The sequence below is a fragment of the Apodemus sylvaticus genome, chromosome 7 (assembly GCF_947179515.1).
Source record: "Apodemus sylvaticus chromosome 7, mApoSyl1.1, whole genome shotgun sequence".
NCBI lineage: Eukaryota > Metazoa > Chordata > Mammalia > Rodentia > Muridae > Apodemus > Apodemus sylvaticus.
Window position 1 is genome coordinate 9971140 of NC_067478.1, and position 21048 is coordinate 9992187.

The 21048-nt window shown below is 45.5% G+C and overlaps 2 protein-coding genes across 10 annotated transcripts in view; both read right to left on the minus strand.

Annotated features, from left to right (window-relative positions):
• The window catches only part of Ubp1 (upstream binding protein 1), a 47307-nt gene extending 41530 nt beyond the window's left edge, over positions 1-5777 (minus strand). The window contains exons 1-2 of one of the 6 annotated variants that reach the window (XM_052187079.1): positions 5696-5777; positions 5155-5344 (exon numbers count right to left, since the gene is read on the minus strand). In XM_052187079.1, the coding sequence (XP_052043039.1) occupies positions 5155-5267 (113 nt within the window). In that variant the 5' untranslated portion in view covers positions 5268-5344; positions 5696-5777. Of the gene's footprint in view, positions 1-5154; positions 5537-5695 lie in introns of those variants that run through there. The other 5 variants (XM_052187082.1, XM_052187081.1, XR_007978700.1 and 2 more) reach the window with 5 other exon arrangements.
• A 10880-nt stretch (positions 5778-16657) lies between these two features.
• Positions 16658-21048, minus strand: part of Clasp2 (cytoplasmic linker associated protein 2) — a 181953-nt gene continuing 177562 nt past the window's right edge. For all 4 annotated transcript variants that reach the window (XM_052187084.1, XM_052187085.1, XM_052187087.1 and 1 more), the window contains one exon: positions 16658-18341. In XM_052187084.1, coding sequence (XP_052043044.1) covers positions 18255-18341 — 87 coding nt within the window. In that variant the 3' untranslated portion in view covers positions 16658-18254. The remainder of the gene's footprint in view (positions 18342-21048) is intronic.

The following is a 21048-nucleotide window of genomic DNA, read 5'->3' on the forward strand; positions in this document are numbered from 1 at the left end:
CAATAAATAAGTTTAACATTAAAAAGTAAAAATTTAACAAAGTAAGCCCATGATCATTCAAGGCAAAGGCTGACAATATGTTGCAGTAATAAAGTTTGGGCCCCACCACCAGGGCTGACCTCTATATTAAAGAATACAATTTCTTGATACTGTGTAACTTAAAAGTATCAAAATGTAACAGGCCATAGCAGCACATGCCTGTAACCCAGCACATGCCTGTAATCCAGCACTCAAAGGACAATAGAAATTTCCAGCCAAAAGGGCTACATAAACAGACCCTGCTTCAAAATAACAGAACAAAGAAACAGCAAAACCAGAATAAGGACATGTGATGGTTTTAGAGTCTACATGCCAACGGAGCTTTAGAAGACTATCACTAGGCTGCTCAATGGGTAAAGGCATTTGCTGCCAACCCTGGCAACTTGAGTTTAATGGGCAGGACTTACCTACATGGTGGTAGAAAGGAGACCAAAGATAGCAAGCTGTCATTCTCTGACCTCCGCCCTAGAGCTGTGGCACATGCCCATACTCACAACCAATAAATACAGTTTTAAAATGTTGTTTTGTGGTGGTGCATGCCTTTAGCCCTAGCAACTAGGAAGCAGAGGCAGGCAGATCACCTGCAGGTTTGAGTCTGGTCTGGTCTACAGAGCAAGTTCCAGGACAGCTAGAGCTACATTAAAAAAAAACAAAACAAACAAAAAAGTTATTCATGTCTGTCTGTCTGTCTGTCTGTCTGTCTGTGTACCACATGCATGCATGCCTGGTACCTGAGGAGGCCAGAAGAGGGCTATGAATCCTCTGAAACTGGAGTTAAAAACTACATGCAAGTGCTTAGAATTGAACCCAAGTCCTCCGAAAGGCCAGCCAGCGAGTGCTCTTAATCACTAAGTCATCTCTCCAACGTAGTTAAGTTTTTTAAAAAGGAAGCTACCACTGTCAAATGTTGATAGTCTCAAAGAAAAATATCCACAACTATCTGAAAAGGCTATCTATATAAACTTGCTTTTTCTAAGCACTTACCCTTGTGAGGTTGATTTTCTTTATTTGTTATCAGATAAGCAAATCCAAAGGAGTAAGTTAAGTTTCAGAAATAAAAAAAAAAAGCTTCACTCTTATGGCTAAGTGTTTTTCTCTTGTGAAATAGTTTTTAGATTTAAAAATCATAGTAAAAATGGTTTGCAGTTATTTTATCAATTAGTCAGGGCTGGCTTTCTTTCCTTCTCTTTCTTTCTTGACACTTTCATGTATCTCAAGCTGGCCTAGAACATGCTGTGTAACCCAGAGAGCGTAAAAATTCTGATGTTTTTACCTACAAGAGATGTAACACTGTGCCCAGTTTTAGGCAGTGCTGGGAATTGAACCCAGGGCTTCATGCATCTAGTCAAAGACTCTTATCAATTCAATTACACTCCCAGCTTAGATATTATAATACAAAAATTAAATTTATGTATGACTTGGTTCATTTCAAAGGGAATCTGAACAAGTTGGGCTGTATTGGCAAACTAAGAACCAGCCTTTTCCCCCAGAAAAAACAAAGCAAAGGGAACATTAGAAAGTGATCTAAACACGGTTCCCACACCACCAGACTAAATTATTTACTAAAACACACATAATGCCATACATAAGAAGAAAAGCAATGCTCCAATTCTTTCAAGTTCTGTCCACAAGAGCTAAAGAAAGTACCCCTGGACCCTAAGTTTTAAGAATAAAAATTGCGCCAGGCAGTGGTGGCGCACACCTTTAATCCCAGCACTTGGGAGGCAGAGGCAGGTGGATTTCTGAGTTCTAGGCTGGCCTGGTCTACAGAGTGAGTTCCAGGACAATCAGAGCTATACAGAGAAACCCTGTCTCAAAACAACAACAACAACAAAACCCAACAACTACAACAACAACAAAAAAAACAAAAACAAAAACAAAAAACCCAAACAAAACAATAAAAATTTCGGTATTTGGAAGGCAGAAGCAGATCTCAAGTTTGAGGCCAACCTGGTCTATACTGTAAGCTCCAAAACAGTCTAAAAAAAGTCTACAAGAAGTCACAAAGTCAGAAGACATGGCTCAATTGGTAATGTGCTTGACTAGCTACTATGCACGAAGACCTGGATTCAATCCCAGCACCACACAGAGCAGGTGGTAGTTCACACCTATAATCCAAGCACTCTGCAGATGGAGGCAGGAAGAACAGAAGTTATCCTCTGATATTTGGGCTAAATGAGACTCTTTCAAAAATAAAAAAAAGGAAGGAAGGTAGGTAGGAAGGAAGGAAAAAAGGAAAGAAAGAAAGGAAAAAGAAAGAAAGAAAGAAAGAAAGAAAGAAAGAAAGAAAGAAAGAAAGAAAGAAAGAAAGAAAGAAAGAGAAAAAGAAAAGAAAGGAAAAGGAAAGAAATGGTGTTTTCTTCCTATAATCCCAGCACTCAGGATTTATTCAAGGAAGCCCAGGCTACAGTGAGTTGCAGGATAGCCTGGACTGCATAGTGAAAGCTTATCTCAAAAAATAAAGGAGAAAAAAAGGAAAAGGAAAGAAAGAAAGAAAATACCTTACTTAGTACACTCATAAAGCCCTGAGGTTGGAGACAGGATAAATTCTATTTTAAGAAATCTAGCCGGGCCGTGGTGGCGCACACCTGTAATCCCAGCACTCTGGGAGGCAGAGGCAGGCAGATTTCTGAGTTTGAGGCCAGCCTGATCTACAGAGTGAGTTCCAGGACAGCCAGGGCTATACAGAGAAACCCTGTCTTGAAAAAAACCAAAAGAAAGAAAGAAATCCAAAGACAGCAAACACAGTACAAAGATCAGTAAAAGCAGCTTGCTAGAAAGCAGCTTGCACTTAATTAAAAAATAAAATACAATTAGCACAAACATGCCTTCAACACGCATATGGTAAGAGGACTGACTTCTGCATGTTCCTGGGGCTAGAACTCATGTTGGCTAGCTTGATGGCAGATGACTTTACCGGCTGAGCCATCTCTTTGCAGCCCACCAAACCAAAATTTTATCAAGATTTCCCCAAGAAGTTCCAGTATACGCTCTGATCTGTGTGTGTCTGTATGACAGTCAAAATATGTACCCAGGTTTGACTCAAATTCAGATGCTCTTCCTGCTTCAGTCTCCCAAATGCTGAAATTACAGATGTGAGCACCACATCAGGCTTACTTCTTGAGCTTCACAGGGGAGAACAAATAACAAAAAGATAAGCTTGCTTCCTAATACCTTCTGAGGAGAAGCAGCAGGCTGCTCAGCGTTACGGGAGGCCTGCAGAAGCTTAATGCCCCTTGGAGGGTCTGCTTGTCAGTTCAATTTCACAATATTTTATTTTATTTTATTTATTTATTTATTTTGGTTTTTTTCGAGACAGGGTTTCTCTGTATAGCCCTGGCTGTCCTGGAACTCACTTGGTAGACCAGGCTGGCCTCGAACTCAGAAATCCGCCTGCCTCTGCCTCCCAGAGTGCTGGGATTACAGGCATGCGCCACCACCGCCCGGCAATTTCACAATATTTTATACTTGAAATTTTCAAATCAAAGGTCTTGAAAGCACAAGAGGCAAACTCCTCTTGAATTCTCATGACTTAATTAAATATAAACAAACAAGTTCCCTCAAAAACTGATACTTTCTGAGACTCTGGAAATTTTAGATTAAATGACATAGCCAAAAACATTGAAAAGGTTTTCCTGAGTGGAGTGTCATAGATGAGAACCACACAGATGCCAGCATGCCTTACAGGTTATTAAGAGAAGGGTGCCATCAAGAACTGACTTCTTTTCGGAGAAATAACCCCAAACACAAATGAACCAAGTTGGTAGAATCATCAAAACCCAAGCAGTTAGTTCAGAGGACCCTAGAAAAAAGCCAAGTTCTAAAAACTACCAATAAGCAAGCTGTTCAGCAGCCCCATCTGACTGAAAACTTGAAGCAAGGAGACAAGGTTGGGCTCCGTTCATCTGCTCTCAAGTGGACAAGGAAACTCACTAAGGAAGACTTTCAAAGAGCCTACTCTTCAGTACTCCTCTCTGGATGATCCCTGGACTTTCAGTAGTTCAATTTCCTCAACAACCAAGAGTTGTTCTAGAAAACAATCCACCTCATCCAAAGCCCTCAAGTTACACAACTGGAGAGAAAGGAGGTGCCAAGTTTAGGCAGGCGAGCAAAGACCAAATCAGGGTCAGATGCGAGTGGCTCAAGTCTTAGTTTAGTATGCTTTCCACAAGCCAAGAAACCTCCCGACCAGACAGAGTCAAGGCAAATTGCTTCAGGGATGAGGCCGGGCTTCTGCAGACCAACTCTGCCCCAGGTTACTTCTCTTAGGGCATTAGTGCTTCTGACCTCCCCTGGGCGGCAGGGAAGGTAGGAGAGCCACTGGGAACCCACATCGCGCACTTTACACACCAAGCATTTAGCTGCAAACTAAGTACTACACTTAATTCACACTAGTTTCAAAAACCACTCAGTTTTTTTGTTTGTTTGTTTTTTTACCTCCTTGGGTGAACCATACCCTACACAAGCCATATTCCAACATCGAAACAAAGAGTTGCCGAGCCACGAAGAACTCTTCAACTCTTTCGGGATAAGTAAGGGGCAGACAGACTTGGCTCCTATCTGTTTCAACCTCTCCCAATTACACAGAGCGGAACAGCTGCTAGTGCAGACAGCAGTGACTAAACTATTGTTTGTGGCACAATCTTATAGCCCTCTGCAACAGGAAACAGCCCGAGGGGAGTCACTTTGAGAAAGAAGAAACCTAGGCAAGGGCCCAACTTCACTCTCAATCAGGAGACCATACAAGCAAGTCACTGCGCTCGCCTACCCTCAGGGCTACTTTCACTCACAATATAACTTAGAATCTTAATGTCAAGCGGCTGAAATTCGCAGGCCACGCTAACAGGCGCCGTAGAGAAAGCTACAGTTTTCCCATTAGAAACGGTGCCTTTTGTACAGCCAATTCCAGCTAAAAGGACTCGTAAATCACTTGGAAAGAAAGCCCCTGGCCCTCTGACCCAATCTCAACAGCTAGCGCGGCTTCCCCAGGCAGAAGCGACGGGGTCCTCCGCCGCTAGCCGCCCCCGTCGGCCTCCCAGGCCACGGCGCCACGCGGCAGGACCCCGACCCCGCGGCCCAGGCCCCGCCCGGCGGGGGCAGCCGCGCGCCCCTTACCTCATGCTGTAGGCGCCGGCGCCCAGCTCCTGCCCGATGCCGGACAGGCTGGAGTCGAAGTCGTGCACCAGCCCGGACTCGATCACCTCGTCCATACTGAGCACCCAGGCCATCTTCCGGCCTCGCCGCCGCCCCGCGCAGCGCGGCCTCCGGGTCCGGGGCGAAGGCGCCCGAGCTCCGCGGGCGCGTCCTGAGGGAGGACGCGGGTGAAGCCTCCGGTGGCGCGGCGAATGGTCACCTGCGGCGGCGCGGGACGCGGCTGAGACGAGAGCGGCCGAGGCCCAGCTGTCAGGGCACAGCGCGCCGGCCAGCAGCTGCAGCGGGAGCGACCGGGCCACGAGCCGCGCCGCCCTCCCGCGGCCGCCGGCCCCGCGCCTCATGCCGCCGCCCGCCCCCGGCGCCGCTCCCGCGGCCGCCGCCCGCCCCGCCCCACGGCCCCGACGCGCATCCCCCCGGCACGCCCGTCACCCGCTCCCGGGCCGCGCCCCCCCGGCCCTCTGCCCGCCCGCCCAGGATCCAGCGCCCCTTCGCCCCGGCCAACCCCGCCGCCGCCGCTCCGCCGGCCCGGACGCAGCTTCGATGCGGCTCCGGCTCGGGCTCGCTCGCTGCTTCCGCCTCCTCCTCCGGCCCCGCCCCGGCCCCGCCCCCGCGGCCGCTCCCCTCCCAGACCCGCCCCTCGCAGCCCCGCGCCTCGCGGCGGCACTAGCGCCTCCGCCGAGCGGCGCTGCCCGGCCCCAGCGGTGTCGCGGCCTGGCGGCGGAAGAGGTGTAACTAGTTAGCTCGGCTGACTGACAGGTCTTCTGGGCAGTCGCGGCGAAGCGGCCAGAATGGATTCCCGTGAGCCTCTGCGTCCCCGGCTGAGCCACCAATCAAAACGCTCTTCCCCTCGGGACTAAATTTGCAGCCATAAGTAAGAGCTCATTGGCCCGCACTGGAGGAAGTGGTTTCAGGTCCTACTTCCGTCGGTTCTGGGAAATACCCTTGCGTCGGCTTTTGCCCCCACTCCAGAGAAAAGCTGGTACACCTCGTCTGATGTAAGCTAGGTCTGTTGTGCGGAAAATCTTGATTGGCAGGAGAATAAGCCAGTCAGCCCTCCCTAAAAGTACCCCGCCCCCTCTCAACTTTAAACCGGAGGCAGAGCAGGCTGGTCTGAGTTCGAGGCCAGCTTGGTCTATTTCGCGAGCTCCAGCTGAATCAAGGTTATATACAAGGGCTTGTCTCAAATAAAACAAAGCAGATTTGCAGAGCCCAGAACATCTGGTGACACACATAGCAGAAGAGCGTGTGACACCCCGTCATTTCTTAATTTTGTGTGCTAACACAAACCATGCAAATTGCTGTTGAGAATTAACTCGAAGAAAACTAATGTTTTTCTAAAAAAAAACAAAAACGGGGAGGTTATGGTTCAGATAACATGAAGACAAAAAAAAAAAAAAAAAAAAAGAAACACATACCCTTAGCAAAAGACAAAGACCACACTAAGCATGGAGACTTCCTATCTATGTCTAAGTGCTTCCTTTTGCTTCCCACTGGAAGTCTGTGTCTGAGTATCCCTAACAAGAAGCTTTGAAAAGAGAAGAATTGCTCCCTCCCTCCAAGCTGACCCTTGATTATTTCTTTTCCACCAAATATTGTTTCCAAAGAATTCGAATGTGGGTCCAGCAACGTGGATGAGACAGGTTTATTATTATTAACTGTTGGAAAATAAGCGGGGAGTAATTCTCCGATTCTTGGGACGAGTGTAATTGTGCTATCATCTGTCTCTTTGATCAATCTGTGCACTAGAGTACTCACACATCCGTAGAAGCACAGCCTCTGAAAGCTAACATTTGCCAACATCTAAGATTAGGGCCGAGGGTGATGGGGCGTGGTTTTCATGCCAGTGCACTGGAGGCCCAGGCAGGTGGGCTCTTTCTTTATGAGTTTATGGCAGCCTGGTCTTCACCGTGGAGCTCTAGGCCAGCCAAGACCCTGTCTTAAACCAGCAAGGACTTTCAGGTTAATTCAGCTCACAGCTCTACCTGGAGACAAAAATTAGTGGAACTAGATTTATTCAAGACAAAGAAAATGAGAAACTTTTCTCTGTCAAACATTTGTCTTTGGAAACAGGGTGAGATGGTAGATGCATATTGTTTCAGTGGGTTTCTATTGCCATGGAGAGACTACATGACCAGGGCAACTCTTATAAAGGGTTACTCTGTGTAGCCCTGGCTGTCCTGGAAATCACTCTGTAGACCAGGCTGGCCTTGAACTCAGAGATCCTCTGCTTCCCAAGTGCTAAGATTAAAGACTATCTTACAGTCTCAGAGGTTTAATCCGTTACATCCTGACTGTCGAGAAGCACGGCAGCATGCAGGCAGACATGGTGCTGGAGAAGGAACTGAGAGTTCTACATCTTGACCTCAGGCAGCAGGGAAAGAGTGTGTGCCACCCTGGGTGTAGCTTGACCACGGAAAACCTCAAAGCACACCCCCACAGCCAGACTTCCTCCAAAAGGACCTTCACCAACAAGTCCACACCTCCTAATAGTACCATTCTATGGCCAAGTATTCAAACACACACACACACACACACACACACACACACACACGAGTCTATGGGGGCTATTCTCCCCCCTCCCCATCCCCCCACCCCAGAGACAGGGTTTTTCTGTATAGCCCTGGCTGTCCTGGAACTCACTCTGTAAACCTGGGTGGCCTCGAACTCAGAAATCTGTCTGCCTCTGCCTCCTAAGTGCTGGGATTAAAGGCATGCACCACCACTGCCAGGCCATGGGGCTATTCTTATTTAAACTACCAGACATGTAATCCCACCACTAGGGAAGTTAACACAGGACAAACAAAGTTTGAGGCCAACCTGAGCTACAGAGGGAGTTATAAGTTCACAGTTCAAAAACTGCATGCACAGGGGTGGGTGGTGGGGTTGTAGAGATGACTCAATGGTTAAGAGCACTGGCTGCTCTCTCATAGAAATTGAGTTTGGTTCCTAGAATCCACATCAGGTAGTTCATAACTCTAAGTCAGCTGCAGAGGATCCAGTGCCCTCTTCTGACCTTTGTAGGCACCTGCACGTACTCATACACAGACATACACATAATCAAAAAATGTAAATTTTTAAAAAAAGAGACATGTTTAAGGTTATTCTTGTCTCCCTCTCAAAAATAAAACCCCACTCAGGGGCGGGATCTGGAGTGTGAGGACTTTGATGGGACGCTGTTGGGACGCTGTTGGTTACTAAAGGTGACTTGTGGGAAATCCCAGGCTGGGAGAGTATGCTGTACAACACCATCTCTCTCCTTTTCGTTAAAAGTTTGGACCTGAGACACGACCTTCTAAAGCCGTACATGCTTTTTCTCTTCAGACAAGCACATTGCTTTTCTGCAAGTCAATTCTTGTGAGCAGAGGAGAGGGGGTGCTTATAGAAGCCTCTCGGGGGAATTTAGAGCAACCTATGAAAAGGGTTGGTCATTAAAAGATTAGGGGAAGGGTCAGGGAAGGAGGAAGTCACAGGACCAAGTACTGTCTACCCTAAAAGTTGTGTGTGTATGTGTGTGTTTATCCTTTCCTTTTGTCTTCCAGAAGAGATTTTTACACGATTCCTGCCGAAAGGATGGGAGTTGGGCCAGCACTCTGGCCAGGACTGATTGCCAACACACACGACTCACCCTGTAGGCAAACTAAATCTCTCTCAACACCCTTGCTGACGGAGTGGGTTAGGTTCACGAGAACATTTCATTTTGTTCTCTTCCTGCCGTGGTCACATGGACTGTGTCTCCACTTCTATGACTTGTCTACCTTTTTTGTTCTTTTATTTTTTTTAAGATTATAATAGCATCATCCCCCTTTCTTCCCTCCCCCCAAACGCTACTCTAACCCTCTCCTGCTCTCTTTCAAATTCATGACCTTTTCCTTTGTTGTTGCATGAACATATGTATGTATGCAAGTATATATATATTCCTAAACAGATAAAAAAAACAAGCCCAGTCTATATAATGTTACTTGTGTGCAAGTTTTCAGGCCTGACCCTTTTGATGACCAATTGGTGTGCTCTCTTCTGGAGAGGACGATTTCTCCTGCAGTCAGTATTCCTTAGTTCCCTGTAGTTCTTTGTATAGGACAGAGGTGGCTGGGTCTTCCCCTGTCCGTGATAGCATGTCCATCAGTACTGACCTTGCTCGGCCGATGTTTTAGCAGTCACGTTAATGAGACACTATGGGTGTAGCTTCTGACTTTACTAGAAGACACGATCTCATTGTCAGCCCCCCACTCCTCATCCTTTGACTCTTCCAATCCCAGTCCCTTCTCCTGAAATGCTCCCTGAGTCTAAGGTGCAGGAGTCATCTTGTACATGTATCCCTTGGGACTGGGATCCACAGTCCTGCCTTTTGGTGGGTTGTGGTTTTCTGTCACAGTTTCTGTCTGCAAAGAGAGGTTTCCTTGATGAAGGGTAAGGACTACATTTATCTAAGTATAAAGACAAATTATTTGGACTGTAGCTCGGTACTTTGCTGGTTTAGGAAATTGGTAGGTGTGGGTTCGCCTCAGGATCCATGACTTCACTGGCAGTGGGAAGCTAGCTACGTTTCTCGTGGAAGCCGTGATTTCTTTCTTGTCTATCATGCCTTAAGTCTGAGTAGAGAGCTACTAGTTACAAGCAAGGTGTATGTGCCACAACTGTACTGTAGTGAGAGATTTCAGTTTCTTTAAAAACCAGGTTACATTATTATATATATGTTTTTGCTTTAATCCCAGGTGTGGGATATAGGACTACTTCAGAAATGCACAGCCATGAAGATCGTCCCCTGCTCTAGGCGGGGCATGATATCCGCCAGCTGCAGATAGTTTCCTTCTGGGGACTCTAGAGAGGGTCTAAAGGCTAGCGGTCTGAGAGGTTCTGCGGTGGGCACAGTTCCCCCGCTGCATTTGCTGGTACTGAACTGCTGGACATTCTGACAATGAAGATTGGACTTGCCCCAAGGAACCTGATGACCCTAGTCAGCAGGAAGTAACCTATGGACAGTACGCCCCCTTTGCCCTCTAACCTTTCTCTCCTACCTAGTGTTGGGGGCTGGAGGGTGTTAGGGCAGAGTAGGGGTTAGAAGGGTGGTCGGGTTGCCAGCACCGTACCCTTAGGTACCATGTCATGACATGGTCATTTTAACTGGTTAGGACTGTTGCTTTCTTCTGTCTTCTGGAAGCTGCTTGGCACCTTCTAGTACCACGAAAGCCAGTCCTCAGGGAGGAGACATTCGCTCGGATCTGGCTCAGCAGCCTTTAGGGCCTGCATTTGAAGCGCTAGGTGTCTTTAGCAACAGGGACGAAGTTTCCACCTCTAGGGGACAAATGAAGGCAATGATGATAGCCTGTAGTGTTTGAGGGGACTCCAGAGGACTGTGACCAACAACTCAACAGAAGGCTCCTCATGTCTGCTGTTGGGAGCTTTGTTAGGTGGTCTTTGGCTCTTGGAGGGAGAACTGTCATCCCAGATGAGAAAGGTCATCTAAGCTACGTACGTGTACATTTATACACAGACTTACACGTACTATAGTGTTTCTAAAGATATTTCCACTTGTCTCTTATTTTTTTCATTTTATGTGTATGGGTATTTTGTCTGCGTGTATGTCTGTGTACACTGTACAGTACCCATGGAGGCTAGAACAGAGTGTCAGGTCCCTTGTGCCTGGAGTTACAATCAGTTGTGAGTCATCATGTGGGTGCTGGAAATTGAACCTGGGTCTTCTTGAGGAGCAGTCAGTGTTCTTCACTAATGAGCCACCCCTCCAGTCTTTCAGTTGTCTCTGAAGAACAAGTGGCAGAGCCCAGATTATTAAGGCTGTCAAAATGACAACGATTGTTGAGCTAGGCATTCCGTCTCATCGGGAGAATGCCTGCCCAGCAAGCTCAAGGCCTTGGGTTCATTCCCAGTATGAAAAGGCAGGTTTAATAAATGGAACCGTGAATAAGCTGGGGAGCTGGGGCTACAGGTGAGTAAAAGCACCTGCCACAGCGTCTGACAACCTGAGTTTGATTCCCAGAACCCAGAGTAGGAGAGAACCAACTCCCTATAGTCCTGACACTTCCACCAGGATGCCGAGCTGTGTATACTTCTCTTAATCTGAAATTTGTCTTCTAGAGAGGGAGTACTTTTGTTTTTAAATGCTTACAGGTGTTTTGCCTTGTGTATGTCTGTGCATTGTGTGCCTTCGATGCTTTCAGAAGCCACAAGAGGGCGTCAGATCTTCTTGTACTGGAGTTACAGTCATGAGCTACCATGTGGATGCTGAGAATTGAAGCCAGGTCCTCTGGAAGAGCAGTCAGTGCTCTTAACCACTGAGCCACTTGTCCAGCCCGTGCACTCACCTTTTAGCTGGATTCTCTGGTTGGATCTGAACTCAGGTCCTCATGCTCAACAGTCTGAGCCATCTTCCCAGCCCTTATTTTGTTTTGTTTTGTTTGCTTGTTTGTTTAGACAGTCTCTTGAGTAATTTAGGCTAGTTTCAACAGGTAGCAGAGGGCCAACCTGAACTCCTGTTCCTACTGCCTCCGCTTTATAAGTGCTGGGATTACAGGTATGTGCCACCAAGCCTGGCGCATCTGCTCTTTTCCATGTTAACGGTGGCCACTGTGCTGCTGGAGCATTTCCCGTTACAGAACAAGATTACCTTTCCTCCAGCTTCCAGGAACATTGCCCCTTACTTCTACACTGAGAGCCCCCAGCTCTCAGCTTCAACTAGTAACCTCCTCCTCAGTGCCTTTTAGGCTTAAGGGAGCAACCTCTTTGAGGCCTTCCAGTTTCTGCCACCTGATACCAGAGCCTTAGTCCTTCTAGTGTTTGTTATGGTGACAACCCAATTCCAGGTAGTGGGGTCAGTTGTTCTTGTTTGTGAAGTGACAAATCTGAGTGCCTTAAATCAGCAACATGCTGTTTTCCTGTGGGCACGTGTATGCAGGTGCCTGTGGGGCAAGCTGGCTTCCTGTCATTTCCACGTTATTCTTAGAAGTGGCAGGGATTCTCAATGAATCTGGAACTCAATTAGGTAAGGTTGGTTGACTAGTGTGCCCCAGGGATCCTTCTCTGCCTTTCTGGTGCTCTAGTTACAAGTGTGCAACACCACATCTAGCTTTATCGTGGATTTGGGGGATTGAACTCAGGCCCACATGCTTGTATTCCAAGCACTTAACTGAGACATCTCCCCATCCCTCTGCCTTTTGTGTGCATCAGGTCTCACTGGGTAGTTCTGCCTGGCATGGAAGCTGCTATATAAACTAGGCTGGTTTCAAACTCAGAGACTAGCCCAACCCACTTTTTATTGTTTGGATGCCTATTTATTTGTCTATTTAGTGTGTGTGTGTGTGTGTGTGTGTGTGTTGAGACAAGGTTTTTCTGTGTAGCTTGGTGTGGTGTCATCAGGTGTTCAGGTCTGGGACAGTGAGAGGAGCAGAGAATGAAGGGAGGTGGTAGCAGTCAAGATGCTTCAAGTCCAGGTGCTTGTCACCTGCATGTTCCCGTCACCCATCGTTGTTAACAGTGACCCGGCCATAATGTTTATGTTTCAACTCTCTATCCCCCTGAGCCCCAACACGGGCAACCGCCATTCCCACTTTGCTTGTTGTGATTATTCTAGGTACTGTACGCAAGTGTAACCATGCAATATTCTGATAACTGTCAGATTTTTAAATATACTAGTTGATATTGCAGAAGGCTTTGGTCTGGTTTCCACGGTTACCGAAGTGCTGATAGCCTGCAGTAAAACTCAATGTAAGGAAATTATGAGTCTCCCCAAGTTTTAAGTTTGTATTTGTTTCTGTGGACTCTGGAGTTGATGGCAGTATACTGGAATAAAACCCATCATTTTGGAGCAGGGAATGTTAGTAGACTGTTTGTTTGCCTAGTACATATGATCAGCTATATAGTAAGCTTGAGATCACCTATGCTATAAGTGACCGTGTCTTTAAAAACAGAATATAAGAGCCTCCAAATAATTCCAACCCCAATAATTGTAACAAAACCCAACAACAAGAAGACAATCCAAAACCACCATCTTTTTCATGAGAGTAACATTTAAAAACTCACCTAGTGTTAACCTGAAACTTGTGAATGGAATGTGCTGTAGGAAAAAACTCACAAATTGAGTTGGTATCAATTACCTGGGAATCGAGGGTCAATGCAGGAGAAGCCTGCTCACATTGGGTGCCGCCATTCTCTAGAAAGCAGATCCTGAACCCGGCAGAGGATGCAGAGAGTAAGCTGTACATCGATCCCTGACAATTCCTCCTGTGACTGTACTGTGACTGTACTGTGACAGGCTCTGTTAAGCCCCAGCTGGGATTTCTCTGCTATGATGGACTATAAGCTCAAACTAGATTCCCCTAACCTGCTTTTATCAAGGTATTTTAATTCATTTATCTTTTTAAATCCGAGTGTTTTACCTGTATGGATGCAAATACATCATGTACATGTTTGGTGCCCCAGGAGACCACAGAAGGTGGTGTCAGATACCCGGAACTGGGATTGCAGATGGTTGTGAAATGCCACCTGGGTACTGTTTCCAGGGTGTAAAGTTTACCCTTGTGTTATTCAAATGCTGATTTCTCTGCCCTCATATCTTGATTCCATCTGGGCATGGCTTTGTAATGTTCATTCTTTGAAGTTCCTGTCTCAAGCTTGTATGAACATTACTCCCCATTCACTATCTGCCTTGCCAATAAAAGCTAAGGAGCCAACAACACAGAGGTTTAGAGACTAGGTGGGACTTCCAATTCTAGGAGAGGTGGAGAAAAGAGTGGAGGGAGCCACTGTGGAGAAAACATCAGAAGAGAGCTGAATCGGGAGAGCAGGGAGAAACTTCAAGAAAGGTGGGAATAGTGTCTGGGAGGAAATCTGATCAGTTTGGAGGTTTAGAATGGAATATTTGGCTCAAGGCGATTTAAATAAATCTTTGTATGGTTATTGGGGAATTGGTTGATTAAGGAATAACAGCAGCCGTACTAATTTCATGAATCAATATTAATGTAATAATTTTATAGGATTCTGGGAACTGAACCCAGGTCCTCTGAAGAATACCTGGTGCTCTTAACTGCTGAGCCACCTCTCCAGTCCCACACCCCTTCAGAATATATTTATCACAGCAATAGAAAAGGAAACAAAGGCAGCTGGAAACCAGTTATTTGGAAGGATGTTTGGGATGTAAGTTGTATTAAAAATTGACCCCCTCCCCCACAAAACCACTCAGTGAGAAGTGAACTCACCACCTCTGTTCAATATTAGTGAAAAGAACCACCAAAAAAGCCACCTCATGAGAAACTACACTTGAGGGCTTTCATGCTTGCTGGTTGCGACAGAGGACTTTTCCACAGTTACACTATAACTAAGGGAAAACAAGACAAAAACACCCAAGTCTGCAAAGTTTTGAAACTCAGAAGAACTAAACATGCTTAAAAACCCAAAACTAAAATATACTTTAAAACACATGTAGGTGGAGGTGGAGAGGTGGCTCAGCAGTTGAGAGCACTGCCTGCCGTTCCAGAGGTCCTGAGTTCAATTCCCAGAAACCATCTGTAATGGGATCTGATGTCCTCTTCTGGTGTGTCTGAAGACAGCTACAGTGTACACATATACATGACATAAATAGACATTTAAAAATATATATTTGTATTGTGCAGAAAGGGTCTAGCTATTTGCTTATGCTGTTGTTCAACTTCTTGATTCAAACTACCCTCCTGCCTCAGCATCCAAGTAGTATCTGGGATGACTGTGGACATGGCAGGCATCTAACCTTGGCAGTAACTTACAGAATGAATCTGTAACACTGTCTAGCTTTAAAATCCTTCTCATAAATTCTCAGTAGTGCACTAAATGTATGATGTATTAGTTTGGATAAGGAAAGCAAGACTCAGAAAATATTTATTTTTATTTATTTGTGTTGTCTGTATGGATATACATGTGTGGGTGGCTGTGGGAGTATTGGATCCTCTGGAGCTGAAGTTATGATGTGAGGTTATGAGACATCTGAAATGGATGGGAAATGAACTCTCAGGTCCTTTGGAAAAGTGTGATGGCTATATTGGTTGTCAACTTGATTACATCAGGAATTAACTAAAACCCCAAATGGGACTCACTCATGAGGGAATTTTGCTTAATTTTAAGTACATATGAAGATCAACTTCTAATCTAGCTCTTTTAAGATAGGAAGACATATCTTTAGATCTTTTGAGGTGGGGAGACCATGTCTTTTGCTCGACACATATACAGAGACATAGAAGAAGGATGTTTGCTCATTCCCTGCTTGCTTTTGCCTCACTGAGCAAGTTTATACTTCTTCCAGATTCTAACATATATGAAGACCAGCTGAGACATCTAGCCTTATGGGAATGAACTACTACTGGATTCTCAGGCCCTTCCATTCATAGGCAGCCACAGCCACGGTTGGATTAGTTGGACCACAGCCTGTAAGTCATCCTAATAAATCCCTTTTACACACAGACACACACACACACACAGACACACACACACAGCATGCACGCACGCACGCAGAGATTCATTCTGTAAGTTCTGTTATTCTAGATAGCTCTGACTAATACAAAGAGCGAGTACTCTTCAGTGCTGAGATGGTTCTTCAGCTAAAGGCATTTAAACAGCAGCTTTATCCACCCATTTAACAGCGGATATCTGAATATGTTTCTGAAATGAACAAAGTAGAAGTATACTGCATAAAGTGATCTGAATATCAGTAACTTTCTCAGTCTTTTCAGCTTGAAATTATGAAAGTTTTTTTTTTCCTTTTATTTGTCTGTGGCTTTGGGGACTGAACCAAGAGCTCTGTGCACACTAGGCAAGGGCTCTACAGACTCATATCCAACTCCCAAATTATATGATTTTCGTGTTTTTCCTTCCTTCCATCCATCCATCTTTTTCTTTTCTTTTCTTTTTTTTTCTTTTCTTTTTGAGGCAGGATTTCTCTGTGTAGCCCTGGCTATCCTGAAACTCACTCTGTAGACCAGGCTGGCCTCAACTCAGATCCATATAAACCTGAGATTACAGGTGTGCACGCCCCCCACTCCCAACTGTGTATGTTGTGTGCACCCTCACTCCCACTGTGCGTGCCAGCTTCCATTTGGAAACAATGCACTCCGCTTTTCTTCTGCGCAGTCCAGTTCTTCAGTGCCTACTGTTAGATCCAACTGCTCAGTGCTTATGTCACTCTACTCGGTTGTCAACAGTAATTAAAATATTTTAGAGCAGAAATCGAATCAATATACTGATTCAAAATGATTATAAAATACACTAACAATTATTGAATACAAACCACTACTGATCAGAGTTCAGTGTCCAAGTTGTGGGACACACAGTCTTACATATATTAGATTGTCGTTTAGTCCTGATCTTTGCAACTCAAATGCACATACAAAACTCAGGGAACACAACTGGTCCAAGACCTTTCATGTTTACAGAAGAACCCATATCTTTTGTTACACAGTGAGAGAGAGAGAGCTGAACTACACAGTTAAGGTTTTCAAGTAATGTTATGTACAGTTTTATTGCCAGTATATGCACAACAGTAAGCATAGAACTATAAATACACAATGTCATTAACAGTAGAAAACAAAACTGTTACAGTAGGGAGAGGGTATGGAGTAATATGTCTTCTTGCTGCTAAAACAGAACAAAAACAAAGGAAAGGAACAGCCTATGACCAATCACCCATCCAGTTCTCTCAGCTTCCGTCCTTTACATACATCTCTACATTTCCTGCTGAACGAAGCACAGGCAGCGCTGTAACAATAGCAAATGCTTCCCTAGCCGCCATTTGCTTTCCAGTCAAATCTCCTTATGTTAGGATTTTAAAAAAAGTCAAGATGAGAAATCAATAGTATCCTGGTTTCAAATTACCTAATTTGGCCTTTCACCCAAACTGGTAATATTTGAAAGTTGGCTGCACATGAAAATAACTTAGCAGAGGTGATTAAAAACATGTTAAAAGGTAACATAACATTACCTTTGAAGTAGTTTTCCAAGACACTCCAGGCAGCTGGCGGGTCAGTTACAGTGTCAGCCCTGAAGAGGTGGGGAGAGTGAGCCCACTGACAGGAGCCTCGGCACCACCCTCTCTCTCTCCCGTCAGGACCCACGTTTTCATAAGACAATTTCATGGTCAAAGGAAACCAGGTTCCACCATTCAACAAAAAGGTGCTGGTTGACTCCCATGTCAGTAATTAGTTTATCAAATGAGAAACAGAACAGTCAAAGACACACATGCACTTGATTTTTTTCATCTGTTTCCATTATCAAGTCTATTCATAAGTGAATTTGATATTAATAAATACAACAAAAAGCATCATTCACAACAAAGATAAACCAAAAGGCTCTGCAACAAAACCTTGCATTGTAATTATTCCCATGGAAACCTAGGAGGGTGATTTGGTGCAGCTTTCTTATGGGGTAAAAGAAGGGACACAGCTTTAAATAAAGGTGGCAAGATTAAGAACCAAAAGATACTTTCAGTCTTACAGAGCTGGCTGATTCTATGACATTTCTCTTTGAGGTCATCCCAAAGAAGTCGCAGCTAACGACATGTGCCACCGCCACATCAACAGAGTCCAGCTGGAGTTCCAAGTAGCCCTGCTTTGTCTCACATTATTGTCAGTATTTCTAGCATAGGACATGATACGGAACAAAAGTAGCAATAAAAATATTCTTCTGCAGTTGAATAAAGTCAGAAAAAGTTTAGACTGTTAAACTTTTAAAGCTTTAAGCATTCCTGTTTAACCAGCATTTTAAAAAAATGTATACAATCATAACACTGGCAAAGGTTAATGGGAAGACAGAGAAGTACAAACATGGAAATGGTGAATTAGATTAAAAAATTACTTTGTACTGATCAACTGATGTTAATACTGCTTCTCCTGAACTTGGAATAACTATCATAAAGTTACATGCAGACTGAGGACACCCCTCTGTTACAGAAAATACAAAACAGAACAAAACAAAAAGCTAGAACTGGGAAACTGTAGCTGAGTCCCAAAGGTGTATTTGAGAGTTTCCTTTCCTTGAGGAGGGCAGGAAGCTGTCCTTTCAGAGACCTGGAGGTGCCATCTGCAGCACTAACTCTGTCCAGAAACATCAGTAGTGGGATCGGCTCCTGCAGAGCCCGTCTGTGCTCGCTTGATGTAAAGGTTCAGCAGCTTCATCTGTGGATCAAAGCAACATGCAACATTTAAACAAACTGTCTCATCATAGCAATATGCTCGCTAAGGAATCCTATCTGCATGTCTGAGATCTGAAGGAGGTGTGTGCAGAGATGGTTCGTGAACGACCACACTGTCCTCAAATTGCCCGTGTGCCTGATGATGATGGCCTCACCTGACCCTCTGGGTTCCATCTAGTTTACAGGTGTGCACCACCACACTCAGTTTGTGTGATGCTGGGGCCTGAATGCAGGGCTTCAAGTACGTTAGGCAAGCAGTCTACAACTGAGTTGCATGTCCTAACCCTATGTCTATTTTTTTTAAAAAGATTAAAAGATTTAAGATCTGTCCTCCTGACAGAGGAGGGTGTCAGGTCTCTTTACAGATGGTTGTGAGCCACCATGTGTGGTTGCTGGGATTTGAACTCAGGACCTTCAGAAGAGCAGACAGTGTTCTTAACTGCTGAGCCATCTCTCCAGTCCCCCATCTCTATTTTTATTTTGTCTTTTTGCAACTTAGAATATAAATCTGATCACAGTAATGACAATTGTTATCGTTTAGGAAAACTCTAAATGAACATGAATGTCTGTAATTAGCTGCCCTCAGCTATAATCCAACCACTGTACTTCCTTCTCTCTTTTTTTCTTTTTTCCCTTTTTTCTTTTTGAGACAGGGTTTCTCTGTGTAGCCCCGGATGTCCTGGAACTCACTCTGTAGACCAGGCTGGTCTTGAACTCAGAAATCTGCCTGCCTCTGCTTCCCAAGCACTGGGATTAAAGGCGTGTGCCACCACCGCCCGGCCCTTACCTTCTTCTCATCCTGTAGACCAGAACAAGTTCCAAAGCTCTGGTAGTATTAATACAGTAAGACAAATAGCCTTTATTTCCTTATTTTCTTTTAAGTCTTAAGGATGAACCAGGAAGTTTTAGTGTAAGATACCAGGGCAAAGCTGCATGCTACCCGATCACAGTGAATGCACAGGAGCCGGGGTGGGGTCACCCCTGTGGCCCAGCACTCAGAGGACAAGCTGACTGCTGCAAAGCCAAGGGCAGCTTGCACTGGAGTCTGAGCACTGAAGACTTGCTCTTCTTACTGACCCCCCCAAAACAACACAACCAAGCTGGAAAGAGGACTAGAGTCTGGTTATCGTCTTGTCTGCTGTTGGAAACAGGGTCTTGAGTTGTAGTTTAGCCCAGTCTGTAGTTTGCTCCGTAACATATCTCAGAACTTGAGAGTGGAAGCCACAGTTCACAGGGAGCAGAGCAGCTGTAGAGCTGCAGACAACAGTGTATTAACACACAGAGAGCTGGTCAGCTGCAGACAACAGTGTAATAACACACAGAGAGCCGAGAGCTGGGTGGTTGCAAACAGTGTATTAACACACAGAGAGCAGGTCGGCTGCAGACAACAGTGTATTAACATGCTGAGAGCCAGTTGTGTGAGAACTGTCCCAGATGCTCTGCTGCTGCAGGGTAGGCAGCAGCATGGACTCAGCCACAGCAGGCTGGTGGCATAGGTACGACCAAACAGTGGCTTCTAGAGATGTGTAGTGCCCACTACTAGTGAAGACAATGTGGGCAGTGTGACAGATACAGAAGATAACTGGGGGCTACCTTAAGTAAAGTATGGCAAGACTGAGACACAAAGCTAGGACCGAATAGAAAAAGGAAAGAATTTGCTTTTCTGAATTCTAATCATGAGACAGCTGGTAAAAATTCTGCTCAGAAATACTAATGGATACAAACTGTAAGTGCAAAGGGCCTTCCTGTGTAAGAGATGTGGTCTGCTGGATCACAAAGAGACTATGGAGGGGGACCTGGGTTATGTCCCCCTCTATGGGGGGGTACTCTATGGGTTGTGTCGGACATCTTGGAGGTTAAGAGGTAATTTGGGCCATGGTGGAATTTTCAGTGGGACAGGAAGCTACATTAATGGAGGTAGCAGCGCAGGCGCTATTAGGAAAGGTGATGGCAGCCACTATGACAGTGGTCCTGGTTAGAGGAGAAGGGGTGGTTATGGGAGTGAAAGATAGCAATATGAAGTTCTGCTGGTTAGGTTGGTGGTGGGAACTCTAATCAGTCTCAAAAATATACTGGCCAACACCTGTTAAACTATGGGCCACATGGGGGCAGTGTTGGTGCGGGACACTCTGGCAGTCTCTTCAATGGATATGGCAGAAGGCTTAAAAAAACAGCAAAGTTCTTGGCCAGAGAGAGAGGCTCTTCAGGGCAAGGCAGGTGGCTTTGAGATAGTCCTCCCACATAGGAGATAAGTTATAAAGATCTGTCCCAGACGCAGCCACGGACCAGATCAACAGCAGCATAGTTGCAGCAGGAAGCTGGCACACCAACCTCAAATGGACAGTACAGCTACTGACCACTGGGGTTCAGAATCCTGAGGTCTTTCATGGAAAGCCCACCATTCATTCGTTTGTTCTTCCTTTCCCTCTCCCCTTGTTCCCTCCCTCCCTCCTTCCCCTCTCTGTCCCACCACCTGTGTGTGGCAGTGGGATCAGAAATAAATGAGAAATGTGCTTGGTGTGGTGACACACACCTTTAATCTCAGGACTTGGGAGGCAGAGGCAGGCGAATTTCTGAGATTGAGGCCAGCCTGGTCTACAGAGTGAGTTCCAGGACAGCCAGGGCTACACAGAGAAACCCTGTCTCAAAAAAAAAAAAAAAAAAAAAAGAAACTATAAAAAGCTTCAGGT